Below are 21,386 nucleotides of genomic sequence, written 5' to 3' on the forward strand. Positions count from 1 at the left end.
GGGTTGATTTCTGTTATTGCTCTGAGTTTTGTTTCTGGTAAAATACCTCCTCAGTTACAATATCAGTACAATTTCCATTGTATCATTTGTAATGGTGACTGCTAAAAAGAAGACACCTGAAATCAAGTGTGCCAGCAGTCAGCTGAAACATTTCCTTTATCTGCACTCCCATGCATTTATAGCTGAAGGAATGTGTTTTTCCAAAGCTGCTCTGCCTGCCTGCTGGCAGGGCTGCCCTAGATATTGTTGTGGGTGGGAAAAGCTGTCCATCCACACCTAACAAATGAGTGTCCTGGGAAGTCCGCTGTGAAGCGCCGTTCCCGGGATGCTTTGTGTTCCCAAGGTCAGCCTGTTTGCTCACCCTTGTGCCCTTTTCCTTTCTTTCAGGGTTTCGAGGACCCCAAGGACAAGTAAGCAAATTTCCTTCTGTCATACACTGTTATGTTTACACGTTTGGGATTTTTTTCTCATATTAAAAAGGACAAAAATTGATGCCCGGAAGCCAGAAATAATGCTTGGGCTCCCCAGAGGTTTGTCCTGGAGGGACAGCCAGTTGAGGGCACAGGATTGACTGATGTGCCTTCAGAACAGCCACTGCCCTCAAAACATTTATTTGTTTGGTGGTTCTAACTTGCTTTTATAATTAAAATGCTTTTGCTGCACTTCCCCTTGCCCCAAATAATCTGCACTCTTTGAAAATAACCCAAGACAAAATCTTCCTCTCAAGTATATATAAGTGTTGGACATCTCCAATATAAAGGTTTATGTATGTATTGAAATGCCTGTATCACTTCTGAGTTTTTTTGTATATATTTTATATTACTCATTACTGCATACTACTTATTTCTACATATAAAAATAAACTCAGAAATGATAACTTGTTTGAAAAAGTAAATTCAAAGTTTCGTGATCTAAAATATAGCCAAATTTTAACAGCATTTTCATTTTTTTCCTATAGAACTTTAGAGAAATTGTTAAAACAATTTAATGACAGTGGTATTTTGAAAATTTGCCTTTGGAAGAAAAAACCCAAACACATTCACTTTTTAACTTCTACAACTGGACACAACAAAAGCATTTCCTGTATTGAAGGTGTTTAGAATAATTTCATGTTCAGTCCTGCTGAATGGCATTAATTATAAGCTTGCTTAGAGTGAGTCAGGCAACAGTGGAGGAGACTGATGCCTAAAATATGTCACTGTTGCTCTTTGTCATGTTTCTCAGGCTGCTGGTCAGGGCTGAGTGGATTTCTGTGAGCTGGGACAGGTAAATGCTTCTGTGAGCTCTAGACATCCAGCTGGGGGAAAATTCACATTATGGTGGTTGAGCTCTGAGAGCAGCTGCCTAAATGGAAAAGGAAAGTGATAAGTTTGAACATGGCAATATTAAGAGTATTCTCTCCTTCCCTTGCCTTTCCCTGCAAACTGGGTTTTTATAACCTTTAGCTCTGTGCACCCTGGGATGTTTCTCTGGTCCCACTGTTCCTGTTCACTGTTTCATGGATGTTAGATATTCTTTGGGCAGAAAAGAGTTAACAGATTACAACAAAATAATTCATAGCAATATAGAAATTTTCAGTTTCCCTCATGAAATAATATTTTTCCTCATAGTTTCTGTAAGAAAACACAAAAATCAGCTGCCTCAGTGCTGGCCCACAGCAGAGTCACCCAACAGCTGAGGAACAGCATCTCTGTTGCTCCAAGGGCCATAATATCTGTTCTCCATCCTACAGTCTGAAAGGTTCCTTGGGCTGTTACAGCCAGTGGCTGAGCTGTCTCACTCAGGCTGGTGCCAGCTCATTACACAGATTTCAGGATTTTTGCATTTCTGTTCAGTACCAAAGAAGCAACTACTTGCCTCTGATTCTCTTTATCCAGAAATCCGTTTAACTCAAGTACAAAGATTTGGCAAAAATAAATCTCTTGCAGATTGTGTTCATGGTGAGGATGGTTAAAATTAGATACCTGAACCATGTCAGCTCCTAAGGCAGTTCCTTCATGTGCAGAAATACTGAGGGTCAATACTTTTGTCTGGCAGCAAAGGAGGACGTGGGCAGCACACATCCCTGAAAACAGGACCAAACCTTATGTGCATGAGTGCAGGTTTAGTTACTCAACCTAATCATGAAGCATTTAAAATTATGGCATACATGTAGTTTTGGCAGTGGTCACACTCTGCATTGGCAGAAAGTAATTAAATCAGCAGCACATTTTTGGACCACTCTGAAGCCAGCATCTCTGGGTTAATTGGTAGCATTCACTTTTGCAAGCAGAGTGAAAAAGTTGCTACGAGCTCTTGTTTGTGCTGTTCCTGCCCCTTGACACAATTTTCTGTTGGCTGCATTTGAAGAAACCTCAGCACTGCTTTTAGGATGTGTTTTTGGAAGTTTCATGGCAGCCTGAAATCCTCATTTCCACCATCCCCTCCACCAACCATACTATCAATATATCAAAAGGCATTTTGACATATGAATTTCATTAATCTATGGCAGTAGCTCAGCTCTGACCTACAGGCACTGCCTCCAGGGCACTCCTTAGAACTGGGAACTTTAGTATGCCAATTTAAAATTACATTTATGCAAATGTACCCAAACTTGCTGCACTCTAATTTAGCTGGGCTACAATGGGCTGTGAAAGTCACCTGAACAGCTGAGTCTGTGTGAGGTGACTGAGCTTCCCTGCAGCCTGTGTGAGGGTGGCTGCCCACTGCCAGTGTCCCAGCGAGGCAATTTAAAACCAGCAGGGGTAATTCCACACAGCCTTGGAGCTGACTGCAGTATTAGAAACACCCTGAGCAGTAAAACAACCTATTACAGACCTGCAGGCAGCTGAGGCAGACACCAAGCAGGCAGGTTCTGTCCCTTTGCATCCTCCTGAGTGGCCTTTCCAGGCTGGAACTTGAACTGGGAGTGCTCTTTGCCCAGCTGCTGAGCTGCCTCCCCAGCCTGGGCTGCAGCAGAAGGTGGGGAAATGTGAGTGGCCCCAGTGTGCCCAGAGCTCCCAGGGCCTGGGGAGGCATTCTGTAAATACAAAGCCCAATGATTTCCTTGCTCGTTTTTATGAGCCCAGAAGACGCTGCAAGGTCTGAATGAAAAGAAGCAGCATCCCCCTGAATGCTCAAGGAGATGTACTTCCTCTGAGGAAGTAAATTGAATGTCCTGACCTTGTAGGGAAAAAAAAACACTTTTATTTTCAAAGCTGATTATATGAATTTCTAGGAACTAAATAACTTCTAGAGTCCCAAGTGAAAAACCTCTTTCCCCCAACCCCTTTGAAATACTAAGGTTGGCTAAAATAGAGATTAGACCTTGAGACAAACTAGGCTTGTATGGCCACTGAATAGATGGCACTGCTGTGCTGTCATGACCCCGCTGAGGAGCAGAAACATTCAGCTTGCTAGCTGGGTCAAGAAGTGGTAGAATGGAAATGAGCAGATAGACCTGATTTATTTTTCTCTTGCCAAGAGATGCACAGAAGAGGTGAGGTACAGAGGGCTTCTTAAAATCTGATCCAGTTTTGCAGAAAGCTTTGAAAGAGCCTTCCTTTTGGAAAGGGACCTTTAACTTTTAAAACAGAGTCACATTCTGGTTTGTGAGCTGCTTTCCAGCACAGCCTTACCTGTGGGAGCCTGCTGGCTGCAGCACAGAGTGCATTGTGTGCTCTGGTGCAGTACAAATGAAACCAGGGAAATAAAGCAGAGTAGCTTTTCATCGTGCTTGTCAGACCCCAGGATTTTTCCTCCCGAGTGCCTGAGCTGAGGGTCACCCAGCAGGAGCCCAGGGCTGCTGTGCACCGTGGGGCTTGCACACAGAAAGAGTTATCTGCTGGAAAATACCCCCGTGCAAGGGAGGGGCATATTTCAGTGGATAACTATTGGCAAACCCTGGGGATAACCTGGGCAATCATGCAAGCAAAGCAGAAAAACAGCACTTCAGGATTAGCTTTTAATTTCTGCCTATAGCTTGTTTGAGGGCAGGCCATTAAAGTGACAGCATCAAGTCATTAAAATACTGTTAGATTTTAAAAATAACTAGAATCTGGGGAGGTACTTCAGGTTTCCTGATCCTCAGTGCAAAATGCCTCAGGACAATTAAGTTTACAGTGTTATTTTTTCTCAACAGTTTTTGAAAATCAGCTTCATTTTTTTCTAGCTACAGCAGAAATTCAGAAAAACAATGGCACAAAAAATTATAATCTTGTTCCACATATTTAGAAAGCAGAATCAAATTTGTACTATTTTCTTCTGTTGCCTTTTTCTTTTGCAACCTTTTCTTAAGTAAATATCTCATAAACAGATTTTTATTTCTGTTTTATGCTTTATACTCATAAGTAACTGTGTGAAGGGGAGTCAGGCCACATTTTTTTCCCCCAAATGTTTGTTCTGTAAACAATTTTTTCTCAAAAAGGGAGAATGGTTCAAGTTTGGAGATTTTCTTAGTAATATTTACAGAAATTGTTATTAGAAAGCATGCAGTATGACTGGAGGCACAAATCATTTTTTTCAGTGCTGGCACTAACAGCTGCAGCAGTACGGCAGCGCAGGGAAGGATAAGTCAGAGGACAAGGGGAAGGAGGCTACCCAGTGCTTTTAGATAATGAGGGATGGAAATGAGACCTGAGTGCCAGGAAACAGATGTAGTATAGAAACAGGGCAAATAAACAGAAGCCTTGTAGTAATGGCTCAGGACTGGCAGTGAGCTCTAGGGCTGATTCCACTCCCTCTCTGCTCCCAGTCCCTCTCCCAACTGAAGGAAAATGCCATTAACCTCCAGCTCGTTATGCACTGCAATAACACACAGTGCAGAGGCAGAAATTATCTTGTGCTCTTATGCTCCCTTTTCATGGCATCCCCAGGAGCACCCAGGAGAGTATGAACCCAGAGGATGAAGTGGATGAGTTTCTGGGCCGGGCCATCGACGCCAGAAGCATCGATCGGTTACGCTCGGAGCACGTGCGCAAATTCCTCCTGACATTCAGGGAGCCTGACCTGGAGAAAAAGGTAACGCTGTCCAAAAACCATCGCAGTGCGTCGGGCAGGCTTGTTAGGAGGTTGAATTCTCCTGCAGAAGGTCAGGCTGTTCTATCTAGGGTTTAAGCCATGGTTTGGGTGCAGGAGGTGGGGTTGTGATTTTAAAAAAATCCATGCTTCCTCATGGAAACCTTAATATAATCTAAAAAAAAAAATCACAGTCATCTGAAGGAGCACTGGCCAGGAAAGCCATTTCTATCAGACACATGGGAATGTGCAGTGATAAGCAGTAAAGGGAATCCAGGATAAACCAGATTTTTTTCTCTGACTTTGAGACTCCAAACTGAGATTGCAGTCACCCCTTATCTCCTTCAAATCACTGGAGAAACCCACTTCAGCTCCCTACCTAAGCTCCTCTGGAGGGACTCCTCCTCTGGAGGGACTCCTCTGGAGGGACTTTTCCCTGCCCTTTCTCCCCAAAGAGCCCCAGGTACTATTAGGGCTCATTGGGATGCAATCTGTACTCTGAATATTTTTGGGAGCCCATTTTAAGCAAGAAATTGTTCTCTATCCCAAAAATGTGAGAAAGGGGAGTAACAGACCTAAAGCTCATGAGCAGTTGATTTCATCCTGATCTGGTTTCAGATATTGCTCTCAGGCAAAGATCATTTCCCTGGCTATATAGTAGAGACTATCCGTTATCATCAGCTCTAGATGGCTTCAAAGTCAAATTTCCAAGTCTAATTTCCAAGTCTAGAGGTACCTGGATGACATTATTAAAGGTTCCATGAGAAATGGTGGGTTTAATTGCACAAAGGAAGTAATCCTTTTTTTCTTTCATTTTTTATTCAAGCACATATCTTTAGGATGCTTGAGTGGTCTGTGGGTTAAACTCATTATTCCATGGAAAACACTTCATAATAAGTCTGCACTAATTATTTTACAATTTTATTTAGAAACAGTCTTTCCTTGACAAGAATGACTACCTATTACAAAAGCAGAGCTTTTCAGGATTTACAGCTGTTCAATGAATCAGTGTGGGACTGGATAAAAGCTTCAGCATGTAATTTCCCCCCACTCCTCCTCTTCAATTTTACAGCTGAAAACTGCCAGGAAAATTAGGGGTTCACCTGTTCAGAGCACCTTTTATTTTGTGGTTCAAACACTGAGAACTGACTTCAAGCTAAAGAAAGCCTCTTTGGGAATTGGGTGCAGCTCCCCCGTGGCTGACAAGAAGCTGGCAGGAGTGACTGTGTGACAAGCACAGCAGCCTTGCACTGCCATTAGAACAAGTCAAGTCATCTGCACAAATGCAAGGTTTTCTCATCAGCAGCATTTGTCCCTCTTGGAGGAAACTTCCCATGCAAGAAGTTTAGGTCTGATGACAGTGACCTAGAATCTTGGTCCCAGATAATCCATTTCTGCTCCTCTCGTGCAAGGGGCAGCTGGTGAATCCTCTCTTCACCCAGCTCTGTGGTTTCTTCCCTGGCCTTTGGGCCTGTTTGAGCCCTTACAGATTGCTTGGGGGAGAAGGGGAGTTGGGAATGTTGTTTCCTACCAGCACTGCTTTCCAAGGACCTAGACAAAAGCCGAGTAAGAAGTTTTTGTGGAGAGAAGGCAGGCAACCAATTTTCCCACTAACATAATAACTGTGGTTTTTTGCAGTACTCCAAGCAGGTGGATGACAGATTTGGAGCCTATGTGGCTTGTGCCTCCCTAGTCTTCCTCTTCATCTGCTTTGTTCAAATCATAATTATGCCACAGTGAGTACCCTTTCATCCCTTTGCTCCCATCTGCTCCCCTCCTCTATTCCAGCCTACTTTTCTTTGTTTTTTCCTTGAAAATTCAGAGCTCCGAGGGGAAGAGAAAAATCCTTAAATAATTCATGCTCAAGTGATGCATGGTGCTTATTGTTTTCACCCATTTCTAGTGCAGATTAAAACCTCCTCCCTGGCATGTGAGGATTTCTGTTTCCCCGAAGTGATTTCTCTTATAACTTACCCCTGTCTTAGGAAATTCAGTGCAGCACATTTATAAGCCCTGGAAAACAAATATCACTGAGTAGGAAGGACTGACTATCAAGGCATAGCACACACTCACAGCACAAGGCTGGGCTGCCCTCTTGCCTAAACACACTGGGGCAGGGAGGTGGAAACTCATCACAGCCTCATTGCTCAGAGCACCGAGGTCTCAAGAGCTGCTTAGCAAATGAGGATAAATCTCTCATACATTTATTCTTCTGGACTCAGAGCAGCTGGGCAAGAGGAGAGATAGAGAGGAGGCTGAGCTGCACATGCCTGAGCTTGTGGCTCACTCAGGTTTAAGGGTTGCAGTCATTCCTTTCCCCAGGCAAGAATGGCATGGGCTCCTCAGGGCTGTGGGGCACAGGGCTCTTGGCCACTGTCGTGGTCTGCAGCTTTGCAGGCAAGGCACAGCACAACCCACTACATCTTTTCCAGCAGTGAGCTCTGCAGAAATGGGACTTCTCAAAGAGTTCTTTAAAAGTCACTTAAAATTACAGCAGGTGGGTATTTCCTATAATCTAGTTTAGTAGCAATAATACACCATTCACTGAGCAATGCTGTGTTGGAAATAAATTTAGAGTTAGTCATTTTTAAACTGAAGAACAAGATCACAGAAGCTCTGAAAATGCTCCAAATTTATCTTCCTTACAAGAAGACAAAAAATTGTCCCTAAAGAGCGCTCCAGCACTATTTTATGCCATTACAACTGTTTTCTATGTCTGTTCCCACCACTCTTTTTGGAGTAGAGACTGGTTTGCAGCATTCAGATCAGATATTCAGAAGGTCACAGAAATAACACGTAGTCTGATGTTTATCATTCCCTCTCCCAGGCACAAGTGCTCAGAGAAGGATTGAATCAGCAAAATAACATCAGGACAAATGCACTGTGTAAACAGACAGGCCTGCTTTGGGAAACTGCAAGTGAAGCTGAAAGAGGCTCAAAATTGGAACTAGATAATTCCCAGCAATTAATGCAATGTTAATTACATCCAGAAATGTTCTCTGAGAGTAACTAATTTAACAGGGGCTTACACTTTGGACTTCTAGATATTGCTGTCATAACTTCACACCTGCAGAGGCCCTCTACCAGCCTTGTGTTGCTCATCAAGCTCCCTCAGCAGCCCCTACGCTGTCTCCATAAAACCCAGTTTAACATTTAAATGACAACTTGACAATTTCTCATGTGTGGCAGCCATATGGCTGCCTCCTTTGTATTATGCAGGAGCCCATCCCTTATGGCAGTGTGGAGTAAATGTTGTGCTGCTCAGTCTCCTTCCATGCTGCCCATAAAGAGGGTGGTTGTTTATTTGTTGGTTTTTTTTTTTTTTTTTTTTTTTGCAAGTTCTGAAGTGTCCTTAGTCAGTAAGTCTGTTTGGTTCAAGAGTAAATAAAATTCTATATTTTAACTGTAGGTCAGACTTCCCTTCACCTTTTGCTTTGTTTCTCCTTATATTTCAGTTGCATAGCTTTGGTCTTTTATTGAACACCACCTGAAACCACAGGTGCATATGTGTCACCATCAGAGCTTCAGGAAAGACACACCGTGGAATCTGAATTTGAAACTAGAGGCAGAATGTCAGTGTCAATTTATTATGATAAAGAGGAATTGCTTTAAGGAATTTCAAAAAAGGCTCAAACAGTGAATTAGCAAGTACAATTTTCCCAGTAGTCATGAGAGAACACAGAGACCAGCTGGCTTTGGTGTCGTTGCCCTCATGTCACATTGCAAGAGTACTTCCTTTAGATTATGAACAAGGCTGACTCCTGGGAGGGGGCCTATCCTGTCTCACTGAGACCAGTCACTGGGAAATTGATGTTGAATATCTTTGTGAGGAAAACAGATGAAAATTCACAGTACAAAGTTGGCCCCGGAATCCTCTTTGTACTTCAAAGCTGGGAGGAGCAGGAACCTCTCAAGCTGGCCAAGATAAGGCTGTTGTCCCTGACTATCCTTATGCTGTGCTTGCTCACATCCCAGGCACCAGACAGAGCACAGAGAGTGGTGCTGCACAGACATTCCCTGTGCAAGACAGGAAGCCATTCCCACTGAGATTATTCCCACCCAGCTGCACTTGAGCACTCAGCCTGCCTTCCTTCCCAGGGGTGCCCTGCCCACAGCCAGCTGGGGGCTGACCTGCCACAACAAGTTGTTCTGTCACCTCCTCTAGTGCATGAAATGTGTTTCAGTCCCACCTCTGTCACCCCAGCAGGAAGGTGATTGCTGGAAGAGATGCAGCATTCTCTGTTCTGCAGCCTCTCTGAATAGTTCTGAACAGGCCAGAGTATCTGTTGGTATTCAAGGCACCTCGTGTCTCCTGCAGCTATCCTAATTGGAAAGCCTGTGCAGTGTGTCATAGCTTGTACAAATGTGCTCCTGAGAGCAGAGCTGGAACTATTCTACACAATGTGCCTTTAAAAAACAAAACAAAACCAACCAAACCTCTCCTTGATTTCAGCTCTACATTTATGCTGGGCTTTTACCTGACCTGTTTCCTGATCCTGACCACAGTGGTGTTTGTTTCAGTCATTTACTCCTGTGTAAAGGTGAGTACTGTGGTTTCTTTGTAGTCCTCTGCCTAAGATAACCAGATCAGCAATCTGCTTCTTCAGCTAACAGAGTGTGTTTTGTTAGCCATCCTTTCCACACTATGTGATAAGGGTTACAGAAAAGGCCTTTGATAAGGCAGAGTGAACTGCAAACAGATGTTAGGGTTGGCATCTCTGTAGCTCAGCAAGAAGTAATCACTCTGTGGATCTGCATGTCTATTAAGTCCCCTGCAGACACTCTCACATTGGTATAAGAAGAGCACATTTTCCAATGTGAGACCAAACCCTGCCCATTCATTTCCTCCCTGTAAACTTCCTGCAGCGTTGCCTGTGTGCTGGCCCCTGCTGCATATGCGTGTTTGGGTAGGCAGATAATCAGAAGCAGAATATCATCAAGGAAAAATGTCCTGGAGGGAAGTAGAAGCCATAAACATATAGAATTTTATCAGCCTTTCTCACATGAGTGTACAGAACTTCCAGCATTCTCTGGGCTCTTTCTTGTAGCTGGCTTTGATCAGAAAATAAATACATTGTGTGAAGTCCAAAAACATATAAATTCTTCTTGTCAGCCTGTGGTAAACTGGCAGTGAGCACTGTGGGAAGGGTGCTGTGCTCATCCATTTCACTCAAAGGTGTTCCTGTTGAAAACATTTAACAGGTGTTTCAGGTTTAGGGATCCTTCTAGTCTAGAAGTGTCTGAACATGGAACACGCTCAGATTCAGGTTCCTTAGCCCAAGCTTAGCTTTGTTCTTCAGTGCCTGGAATAAAATAGCTCAGTAGCATTATGTTTCCAGCAGAAGAAACAGTGGGATAATGGATAATGTCAGGCAGATGATTTGTCTCACTTTAATTATCTTCTCTGTGCCATTTTCAACAGTTGAATGTGGGTGCTCTTGACAGACTTGCACCTTACATGTCTTTTTGATTTTTTTAAAGTTATATTTGGAAATTAAGCTTTGCCTTCTCATATAATAAGAGCTACAGAGTGTTCCCAGTGACAGAAGCTTCAACTACTATTTGAAGTTAACTACTCACTCACAGGGTTTCCTTTGGCCTTATGACAATATTAAAGGGAGCCTAGTTTCTAAGTGCAGCATCCCATTGGTTGGGCTTGTTTACCAGCAGTGAGAAGCCAAGTCGGAAAGAACACTGCTGACAGGAAGGCTTGGGTGCCTTGAGCTGGGAAAAGGTCCCCACAGATGCCTGGCTGTACTTGGTGTGTCCATTGCACTTGAGGATGCTACTGAAAGTCATCCATTTGTGAACTGTATGGGCAGTGATAGCAGTGATTAGCAGGTAATGTTCATGTGATTAGCAGTTAATTAACCACCAGTGTGACAAGATCCAGGTCACAGCCACAGTGAATTTGGGAATTTGGTGCTGAGCTGTGCTGCCTCCTCACGCTGCAGGTGTCTGGCAGCACCATCCCAGCACTCTGCAGACAAGCAGGGCCACCCCAAGTCACTGGGGCTGCTGGGGCAAGAGCTGGGGCAGGCCTGGAGCTCTGGAGCACCCCAGCTGCCTGACGTGCCACCAGCCAGATTCCAAGGCTCAGAGCTGTTTGTCACCCAGTGGCATTTACAGGCCACTTCCACATACTGACAGCAGCACTCAATTCTTCTGTCATCATTCAAATCCTCTGGTTATGGTTTGGGCTTTTTGGTTAAGATTGTTACTCATCTTAATTACTGATTTACTTAAAAGGCACACAGGACTTTTCAGTCCCTGGGATGGTAAGCAGATTTCACTCTTGCTTTCTTTGTCCTGATCTCCCAAATTCCTGTAGAAGAGGTCTGTTCAGTGGTGCCTCCAACTGTTTCTAGGCTGGCTTTGCCTCTGTGCATAGGCTCTGGATGCACAAGACATCAGAGGGAATTCAGAATACCATCAGAATTTAATGGGATTTTCTGAAGCCCCTGACATTTCCAGCAGTGAGTTTTCATCCCCACAACATAGTCATGTATAACATCCAGTGTGGCTTCTGTGCAGAGATTGCAAATATTGAAAATATTGAACCTTCTAGCTCCAGTTCCTTTCTGATTACCTCTTCTTAGTGCTCCAAATTAGCCTCTGCTGACAACACCTGATTATGAGATGGCTTGTTTAGGGAACAGGTACTTCTAGTTTGTCAGCTCCATGTCTGATGGCAGCAGCTCCAAATAGCTGCAGCCCACTTCTGTCACCCAGAACAACATCTTTGTGTTTCCAGTCTTTGATTTTTAAGCAGTGAGTTTACCCAGCCCTTGGATGAGGGGTGTTATTTTATTTCTGTGCTCCACGTTGCTCCAGGAAACACACACCTGCAGAAGGCAGGCAGTTTTGCAGATCCTTCAGATGAAATCCCTGAAGACAGGGATGTCAGCATTGTTTGCTTTGTTTCACACTCAGATGTGGAGAGGAGATCATGTGTTTAAATAGCAGTGGTTCGTTCCACACAAAGTTGGAAAGCAGGTGTTCACCCCAGGACATCAGCATAAGCATAACTTTTGCCTGTTTGCGGTGCTGTTACATGATAAGTGTCTCTTTTTTCTTCCTCTTTCCAGCTTTCATGTGAGATTTCCCCTCCCTGTTTTGGCCTCTCCAGCTCAGGCTTTGACAGTGGCCAGCAGGCTCTTTCTGAACAGCTTGATCATGTTTTATTTTCTTTTGCTGTCATTATTATCTTCCACTATAAAATTCTCCACGGACTAGAAGTTGTTCCTGGACCTGCCAGCACAGCCAGCTTGGCTTTCCAAGTTTCTTCAGCTGTAATAAACAAGAGAGTTCCAGTTCTTTGCTTTGATGCTCCATGAAGTCTTGGCCACTGTGAGGTGGTGTCCCTTCCCAGTAGAGTCTAAGGTCATGGGAAACAGGGTCCCTTCTCAAATACTCTGCTGACAGACATCTGTTTTGCTACTAACTTATCAAGTTTGTGGTTTTTTCTTAAAATCCTTTAACTTCTGGTATCTACACTGCTGTGTGGAATTCAACTTCTTGCATGGTTCTGGGAGAACACAGGAGAGAAATGTCAAGTTATCCTTTATGAGAAAATAAGCTTTTCTGTACCTCTCCATAGGTGTAGCTTGCCCATCACATTCTTTGCCTCCAAAAGCTGGTCCAGATGCTTCTAAAGCATTTGGGGTTTTTTGTCTCAATCAGGAAAATAAAACCCTCTGAAAATTGTACATTTTTAATAGACTAATAAATCACCGTGAAATAAGTTACAGAAATGGACTTGCAACATCAAGTTGCCTGGAGATGTTGTCTTTTACTGCAGAAGCATCTTAATGTACTTCAAAATGACTCAAAGGCTTTTATTACAAATTGAAAAATCAGACCTTAAAGACCTCATCTTACAACACAACAGCAATTATCTAAGCAGTTTTCCATACCCACACTAGATGTTAAGAAGACAAAAAGAAGAGATATTTCTCCTCTGTCCTACATCAGCTGTTGTTCCAAAGAATTTACTTTATTTAGAGTAATTTCATCATGCAAATGACTGGGGGTTATGGATTATTTTCAGTGTAATATACTACTTGTTGGATCACTTTTTAAACTTGTAACTTCACCTGCACAGCAGTGCCCTTTCTACACCTGCACTTACACATTTCAGTTCAGAGTGAACTGGAATCAACTGGAAAATCCAATTTTCTTTTTTCCCATTGTGGTTATTTTTCTTCACATGGGGATTTCAAGAGTGCTAATGAGTGACCTCACCTTGTGTGGCTGCCCAAACATGGATCTCAGCTGCCCAGATGGATCACATCCTTTCTCTCAGCCCCTTCTCAGTAGTGCAGATGGGTCTGGGAGTTCCCATTTCATCAGATCCCTCTTTGTCACTCAGGCAGGATTGGAGTGTCACTTTGGACAATGGGCCAGCCAGCAGTGCTGCTTGGGTTTTCACTGTACTGTAATGTCCTGATATTATGAGGACAGAAGAGGTCTTATTCTTGTTTTTTCAAAAATGGGAGGGAAAGTCATCTTCTTTCCTTTTCTTCTACTTTTGTGCTACACCCCTGACTTGTGGATGTTTTTATGGGAGATGCTCTGCGTGAACGGAGCTGAACTGTCAGACCTGAGACAGGCTCCCCATGTCTGCCCCAGAAGTCCTTCAAGCTGCAGGTGTTCCTGGTCTCCAGCTGCCTCTGTGAAATGAGGAGAGTGTCCCTTATGTGACAGGGCCCCCACGGGTGTTCCTGAGGCAGAGGCTCCTCAGAGGCATGGCATGACTGTGTTGTTGCACTCTCAACTGCAGCCCTGACCTCCTATGGGTTTTGGCATTTCTTTCTTCTTCAGGACTTTTCCCAGCTGTACTTGTTTACTGACCTAAAATTTTTCCTAGTTTGCAAAGTAATGAGAACCAAGATTAATACAAAGAAAAACATGTTTTCATTAGAATTTAAGTGTCTTCCACTGATCGCTCTGCTTGATATCTCAGGCTTGGTTCAAAGTCAGGCTTTTTTGGGATTGTTGGCAGCAGGGGCTTGAGCCAAGATCCACAACAAAAAACTCCAAAGTTTTATTTAGGTGCCTGATTTCCCAGAGATTACAGATGGAGGTTAGATCCCTGAATGCCTTTGTGGAGCTTGGCCTTGAGGCCTAAACAAAGAAGTGGCAGGAAAACCTGTCCTGCTCTAATCTAGCGAGTAAACTGTCTAAATGCAGTACAGATCCTCCTCCTCCTCCTTCCAAATCCTACAGGGGCTAGAGCAGAGGAAGGCCCCATTGGATTTTCCATAACTCTGTTCTAGTAGGGATCTGCTAGCTGACATCTGTGTGCGAGCAGCTGGACATGGTAGGGCAAAGAGGTATTTTGGTTCATGGCTTATCAGCAAAGCTAAGGATTTCCATGTCAGCAGGGTTTATTTGTGAGAGAAAGGTGTTTCCCTTTGTTTTATGGTGGCTGCCACTGAGCCTGAAGCATTGCATAAGCTTCCAGTGTATTTCAATCAATCCTCATTCAGTCCAAATCAGTTACAACCCCCCTTTCCCCTTTTCTCCAGTCCCCCACAGAGCCTTGTTCTCTCCTTTCACCTGGAGCATGTGCTGGTAGCAGGTGAAATCAGCTCTTTCCAAACTCTTGCCCCAGCCTCTCCCTGCCTGTGTAAAGAGTCTCCGCTGATGAGCGCCTTGGCCGCTGCAGCTCTGGGTAATTACACTGCAGGGCTGCTGTGTGGGAAGCTCAGCGCTGACAAAATGTTGCATACCCAAAGATGTAAGAGTGAAGGATAAAAGGGAAAAGCAAGACTTTTAATAGAAACATTAGTCATAGTTAAATTGCAGTGCCATGGCGCTGTGCTGCTGTTTCTTTGTGTCTCTAAAAATACCCTCTAGTGGCTTGGTTCTTGGTGCAGTGAGTAAGGGAGGGGAGAGCTGGGCTCTGGAGAAGGCTCTGGTGGTGCTGGGCACAGCCCCTCTGCCCTGGTGTGGGGGTGTGGAGGGGCAGGGCACTGCGGGAGGACAATCTCCCGTGGGAGCACAGGGGTCTCCGGCATTCCTGCTCCAGCCCTGAGCTCCCACTGGCACAGCAGTGGCAGTGAAGGGACAGGGGTGCCTTGGCTGTCTCCTGGGCACTCCTGCAGCCAGAGCAGTGCAGGGAGGCCTCAGGCCCCACCAGGGATGAGCCAGTCTGGGAAGGGCAGGGTCAGCCTCTGCTCTGACACACAGGCTGTTTCCATCTGGAATGGATGCTGCAGTCAGTAGCCATCAGCAGGGAGCTCCTGGCCCTGCCAGCAGGAGTCACTGGGCCAGCTGGGCTCCCTGATTGCCCTCAGCCACGGGTATTTTTATCACTGTGAGTGTGGAGCAGAGTGCCACAGCCCAGCCCGGGCCAGCTGATCTCTGCAGAGGGTCTGACACATCACAGAGCTGGCCTGGGCTGTTTTCAGTCTGTGTCTGAAATGGCACCAGAGAGTCCTGTGATACGCCTTGGTGATCAAAGGGACGTGACATGTACTCTCATTTCTGCCTTTTCAAATTTTTGCTCCAGTAATTTCCAGGCTCAAGCTCCTGGCTATTTCAGTTACAGATGGCTTGGGATTTGCTTCTCACGAGAGGATGAGCACAGCCCTGCAAGCCATGCTATCTGGGCTTGGGAGCCATCACTCCCATTAGGAAGGCTAAGTAGATTTGGAGAGCCAGCTGGGCCTGCTGCCACGAGGCAGACACGTCTCTGCTTGCCCTTGTCCCAGAGCTGCCATCCCCCATCACCATCCTCCAGCCCCTGTGCAGCATCCACACAGACCCACGCTGAAGGATGCAGGCAGCTCAAATGCAGGTTGTAATCTGTAAAACAAGCAAGGATTTTAGGTGTCTATTTGATTTTTTTTTTCCTCTCATGCAGCTTTTCCCAGTTCCTCTCCAGACTCTTTCTAAGAAGATTGTACAGTCTAGGACCAATAGTACCTTAGTTGGAGTCTTTGCCATTATCCTGGTTTTTCTGTCCGCCTTTGTCAACATGGTATGTCCATTATTTCCTTTTGATCCACTCAGTTCTGCATTGTTTTCTTATTGGTGCTCTGCAGCATTGTGACTCTTAAAACACTGAATTTAACATGACCCTGCCTAGGACTGGCAGCATTTGAGGTTGGTGCCCTTTGTTTTTTGGGCACAGAGAAGAAATGGGAGCCCAACAGCTCCACCCCCAGAGCCCATTATATGCCTGGCATGGATTTGTGCCCAGGTCCTTTTGTGATTCTTTAAATGCTTCTGCTCCAAGTACAGGAGCCCACCTGATGTGTATCCCTGCAGGAAGGGCTGGCACGAGGCTGATGTGTTAAATAACACATCCTGTAATCACTCCCACCATACTGAGTGGGACAGAAGTGTTCCTTGGGCTTGGTGCCAGCCCTGCACGGGGCTGCCTCCTGCTCCCAGTGCAGGGACCAGCTCATGGGCATGGTGATGACTCTGCTTTTGAGCTGCACTTTTGGGACTGAGGTGGTCAGGCTGTGATTCCAAACACCATTGCTGAGTTTGGGCTCACAGGGAGGTGGCTGTTCTTTGGGGCATGGATTTTGTTAATTAATATTTTGGGGGAGAAAAAGCATAGCTGCTGCACGTGCAGTAAAACATAAGCTGATGATTTCATCTTGCATATTTTGCTATATAAAACTGATATAAACTATTTTGTTTTCTTCTCTTTGTCTATGCTGTGGAGCTTAACTCCATCTTTGTTTTCCAGTTCATGTGCAGCACTGTGGATCTTGCCAGCTGCATGGCTGCTGAATACAACATCACTCCTGACCGGGTGGACATTTGCCTTATCAGCAACCTGACTTCCAACTACAGCCTGGGCACCTGGCAGGGGTTCTGTGACAGCCCTTTGCCCAGCTGCAACTTTCCAGAGGTATTGCTTGAAAAAAATGGGTTTCAGAGGTTGGTCTGGAAAAAGGCTATCAAACCTGTGTGATAAATCTCAGTGATTCTGAGGAAAGCTAGGTTGCTCTTGACTGATATTACAGGAGTGACACAGGCTACTACAGGCAGACTTAAGTGTCTGAAGTTATTATCATGAACCCACATTCATGTTTAAGTTCCTTCCAGGCTGAATAATTAGTAGGCTTTTAAAACAGTTGGATCCTGCCTGTAGCAGGGGAAATGTCCCTCTCCATGAGATCCTTAATGGCATGCAGAACTGCATGTCATTTCAAAGGAGTTTGTGGGTGCTCAGTTTTACCTAAAAACCAGTTCTCTGAACTTCAGTGTTTAGTCATAGAGTTGATGCTTCCCTCCATTGTTTTATATCCTGATGAAAAACTTGGCTTATACATTTTTTCCCAAGCTATGGTAAGTCTGGCCTCAGACAAATCAGACAGTGGTCTGCTTCAATTTGCAATGCAATTCCTGTGTCTTCAGGACATCTCATTTAGAGAAAATTAAAATACTTCTAATGGGAAAAAAACCCAACCAAACCCACAACCCAAACCAGCCCAAATATGTTTTTCACATTGATAGAATACTTTACAAAGAAAAAAATTATCTTTTTGCATAGCTATTCAAGACCTTTCTCTGAGTTTTTAGGTCATGGCTGTTACATGTGTTGTTTACTGGAAACTGAAAAGGAAAAACAGCTCTGTCTAGGATGGAGCTAGAACTTATGTCAAGGTCATCTGGGTTTATGGGGACCTGACAGATTTATGGTGGATCTGTTACCATCCAGATGTCCCAGGTGCTGCTGAAAGTCTTGGTATCCTACTGAACATATTTCCTTTTAACTTAACAGGAATATGGCCCCTGTGTGATTCAGTGAGGTTTCTGGGACCACCATTCCTGCAACTTTCAACCTTGCAGGGGCTTTAGTGTGCAGAGGCTTTCTGCAGAAAGACCCAGGAGCAGAATCTGGCACAGTGCAGGTCTAGGAACAGTCTGTGCCCACCATGAATTTGGATGGAGTGCTGGCCTAGGACAGAGAGGAATTTTAAGCAGTGAGGAATAACCACTTGCACACTGAGGTTGCTCTGGCAGCCTTTAGCCCTGTCCTTCTGTTCAGTGGGCTGAGAAGTGAGGAGGCCCTCACCTGCACTCTGCAAGGCACATGTTGGATCTGCTACAGGTGTTGCCTGTTGCTCCCAATGTCCACACAGGAGACAATGGAATCCTACCCCTCAGCCAAGACTGAGGAGTCAAGAACAAGCTGTACAAGTTATTTTCTCTAATTTAATATATCAGACTATTAATAAATGAGCTCAGAACATAAGCATATTTCTGCTTCAACTAGGGCTTGATTTTAACTGAAAGGATGGATTGTCTCAGGCACATGATATGGGGTTTTTGCCAGAAATAGGCCTGTCCAGACAGAATGGAAGCTTAAATCCTCACAGATTTGATAGCAGGAAGGTGGTGAGCAGGATAACATGCCTCTCTTCATTTTGCATTTTCCCTGCTGTCTTTCCCAGGAGCCATAAATGGCACCCTCAGTCACAATGCAGTCACCCTGGGAAGCACTGGCATGCTGAACACTCAGCTCCCAGCCTGGCAGCAGCTGCTGCTGCAGCACCCAGCTGTGCCAGAGGTGCTGCACAGCCACACATCTGCACCTCTGCAGCTGCTGGCTGGACAAATTGTCATGGGGTGGGCATGGGGACGTTTGTCCAGCCTGTACCTTGCTGATGGAGCCAGTGTGTGACACTGGAGGGGACAGTGCCTCCCCATTGGCCTCAGGTGTGTGAAGTGCCAATACCCTTGGTCCTCTGTGTTGTACAGATATTTGAGCCTAGAACTTGGCCTTAGAGCACAACTTAATCCAGCAGAACTGGTAGTAACTGTGTCCAGGGAAAAGCTGCATCACAGCCTTGGGTGTCCAGCTGTGAGGCCTGTGTCTCTTGAGAGTGAAACATGTCATGCCTGGAGAAGAAGGACACTGTTTTCCTCTTCATACATTCAGTTTTAACTTGTGTAATGTGGGAGAATTCCACAGGCAGCCCCAGGTTTATATGTTTGGTCAGCTCAACTACATAACAACCAATCCCTTTCTATCCCTGTGTTTAGTTTCCTTTGTTTTCAGTTTTGATTTATCCAGCTGACATTCATCTCTCTTTTGTTGTTTTTTTTTCCCATTTTTGTCTTTATACAGTACTTTACCTACAGTGTCTTATTGAGTCTCCTGGCCTGCTCTGTGTTCCTTCAGATCAGCTGTATTGGAAAATTGATCCTTATGTTAATAATTGAATTTATATATGTTCTCATTGTGGAAGTGCCAGGGGTCAACCTTTTTGACAATGCAGATCTCCTGGTTACAGCCAACACCTAGTAAGTGCCTTTCACTTCTGAAATCTTTGCCTGATTTCTTTCACACAGTGATTCCAGTGTGGCATTAGGTGGATGGGAGTGCCAAGGCTGTGGTGCAAGCCAGGGAAGTGCATGCTGTGCTCTGCCTCTGAAGAGGAGGAGAATACAGTTCCCTTTAAGACCTTTTTAATGTGGGACTTGACTAATGAACTATCTATTAATAACAGAGTATAACTGGAATCAGGGTGGATCTGTATTTCCTTTTTTCCAGAAAAGGGGAGTGTAGTTAGTCATTCTTAGTGCTGGTATTACACTCCCAATATAGAAATGTCATTTCTCAAATAAGAAAAAAAAAATCCTCCAACGAACTTGAGCTCGCTCGGGGATGTGATGGGAGCCACCACAATAAATCAAACCCAGCTCGGGGTGGTGGAATGGTGGTGCTCGATGTTTGGCCAGTGATCTCCTGCCAGGTGCTTCCAGGACAAATGTCCTTGTTTGAAAAGCCAGTACCACAGCTGGGCACAGCACAGTTCCCAGCAGAAGGGTCTGGGCTCACTGGGAATGGACAGGTGCCCTTTTACTTACAAAAGCTGGCTTGTCATCAGGTCACACGTCAATCCTGGTGGCAGCCTCCTGCCACTGCTGTGGTGGTTCCCCATCTCCTGGAGCTCCCCACACCAGGGAGGGAAGTTTGGCACATCCACAAGCCTGTCCTCCTCCAGAAGCTTTGTTTCTTGTTGGGAATTGCTCTGTTGTGTTAACTCCTTGTTTTGATGATTTCCCCTTGTAGGCAACAATTGTTCTTAAATGTGAGTCAACCAAATAATGCCAGATTAGGTGAACTGCTTGTCAAGGCTGATACCTGTGGTTGTTCCTGCCTTGGACAGGAGGGTGTTTGAGAAGATTCCCATGGCCCTTCCCAGAGTGTTATGAAATACCTTCTGTAGCTGCTCAGATTTCAGGATGGCCATTAGCCATCAGCCCTTCAAGCCATCATTAACCATGAGCCCTTCTAGCCCAATACATCTGGTTACTCCTCTCCTTCACATGGCTATTCCATGATTTCAGCACTCCTGCATGCCCAGCAATAATTAATGGATATACAGCTTTTTCTGGCATTGCCAGTTAATGGAAGTGGAGCTTTTGCTGCCATTGGCAGTAATCACTTAAATTATTTTGTTAACTCAATTGAGTGAAATTAGGTAGGAAACCCCATGGAGCTTTCTGTGGGGAGGTATAGGGAGAATGAGGTTTTCTTCCCTTTTTTTCAGATATTAGGTGTTCCATCAGCAGAAGCTATTTAGCATTTTCTAACACAATTAGTGAAATAAAAGCATTTTATATCTCAAATATAATTTCATTCTTGTAATTCAAGCACTAAGCGAAATTACAGCACTTGGAAGTGTAATTTACATCACTTCACAATCAGAATGTCAGTAATAAAGTCAGTAATAAAGTGGAGAAGGTTAGCATGTTTTCCCAGAAATAGCTTTCTGTGATGCTGTATTATCTCTCACTAAAAGGGATTTGTGTGGTGGCTCAGCCCTAGCTGCAGCTCAGCCCCACACAGCCACTCACTCACTGCCCTGTGCTGGGATGGGGAGAGAGTTGGAAGGGGAAAAGTGAGAAAACTCATGGGTTGAGATAAAGTCAGTTTAAAGGGACAGAAAAGAGAGAAACTATTAATAGAAATATTAATAATTTAATTAGAATAGACAAAACAAGTGATGCACAATACAGTTGCTCACCACTTGCCAGCCAATGCCCAGCCAGTTCCTGAGCAGCAGCTCCAGGCCAGATTTCCCCCAGTTCCCACACTGAGCATGATGCCATATGGTATGGAATATTCCTTTTGGCCAGCTGGGGTCAGCTGTCCCAGCATCCTGTGTCCCTCCAGCCTGCTCACTGGGGTTGATGAGGAGCTGAAAAGTCCTTGACTTAGTATAAACACTACTTAGCAACAGCTAATACATCAGCATGTTATCAACATCATTCTCATGCTTAATCCAAAACACAGCCCTGCACCAGCTAGGAAGAAACTTTATTCCAGTGGGATCCAGGACAATTTGTTTTGTCCAAAGAGCTCCATGGATGGGTATTTATTGCCCCAATGTCTGGAAGGCCATTTGTGT

General features: G+C 44.7%; 1 protein-coding gene across 1 annotated transcript in view; it reads left to right on the forward strand.

Annotated features, from left to right (window-relative positions):
• The window catches only part of ADCY5 (adenylate cyclase 5), a 200,762-nt gene that overhangs the window by 169,543 nt on the left and 9,833 nt on the right, over positions 1-21,386 (forward strand). Inside the window, exons 9-15 of the mRNA XM_030241746.2 lie at positions 388-410; positions 4,854-4,998; positions 6,634-6,731; positions 9,449-9,536; positions 15,866-15,982; positions 16,706-16,870; positions 19,097-19,272. Of these exons, the coding sequence (XP_030097606.2) occupies positions 388-410; positions 4,854-4,998; positions 6,634-6,731; positions 9,449-9,536; positions 15,866-15,982; positions 16,706-16,870; positions 19,097-19,272 (812 nt within the window). The remainder of the gene's footprint in view (positions 1-387; positions 411-4,853; positions 4,999-6,633; positions 6,732-9,448; positions 9,537-15,865; positions 15,983-16,705; positions 16,871-19,096; positions 19,273-21,386) is intronic.

This window comes from Serinus canaria, chromosome 7, assembly GCF_022539315.1.
Source record: "Serinus canaria isolate serCan28SL12 chromosome 7, serCan2020, whole genome shotgun sequence".
Classification (NCBI taxonomy): domain Eukaryota; kingdom Metazoa; phylum Chordata; class Aves; order Passeriformes; family Fringillidae; genus Serinus; species Serinus canaria.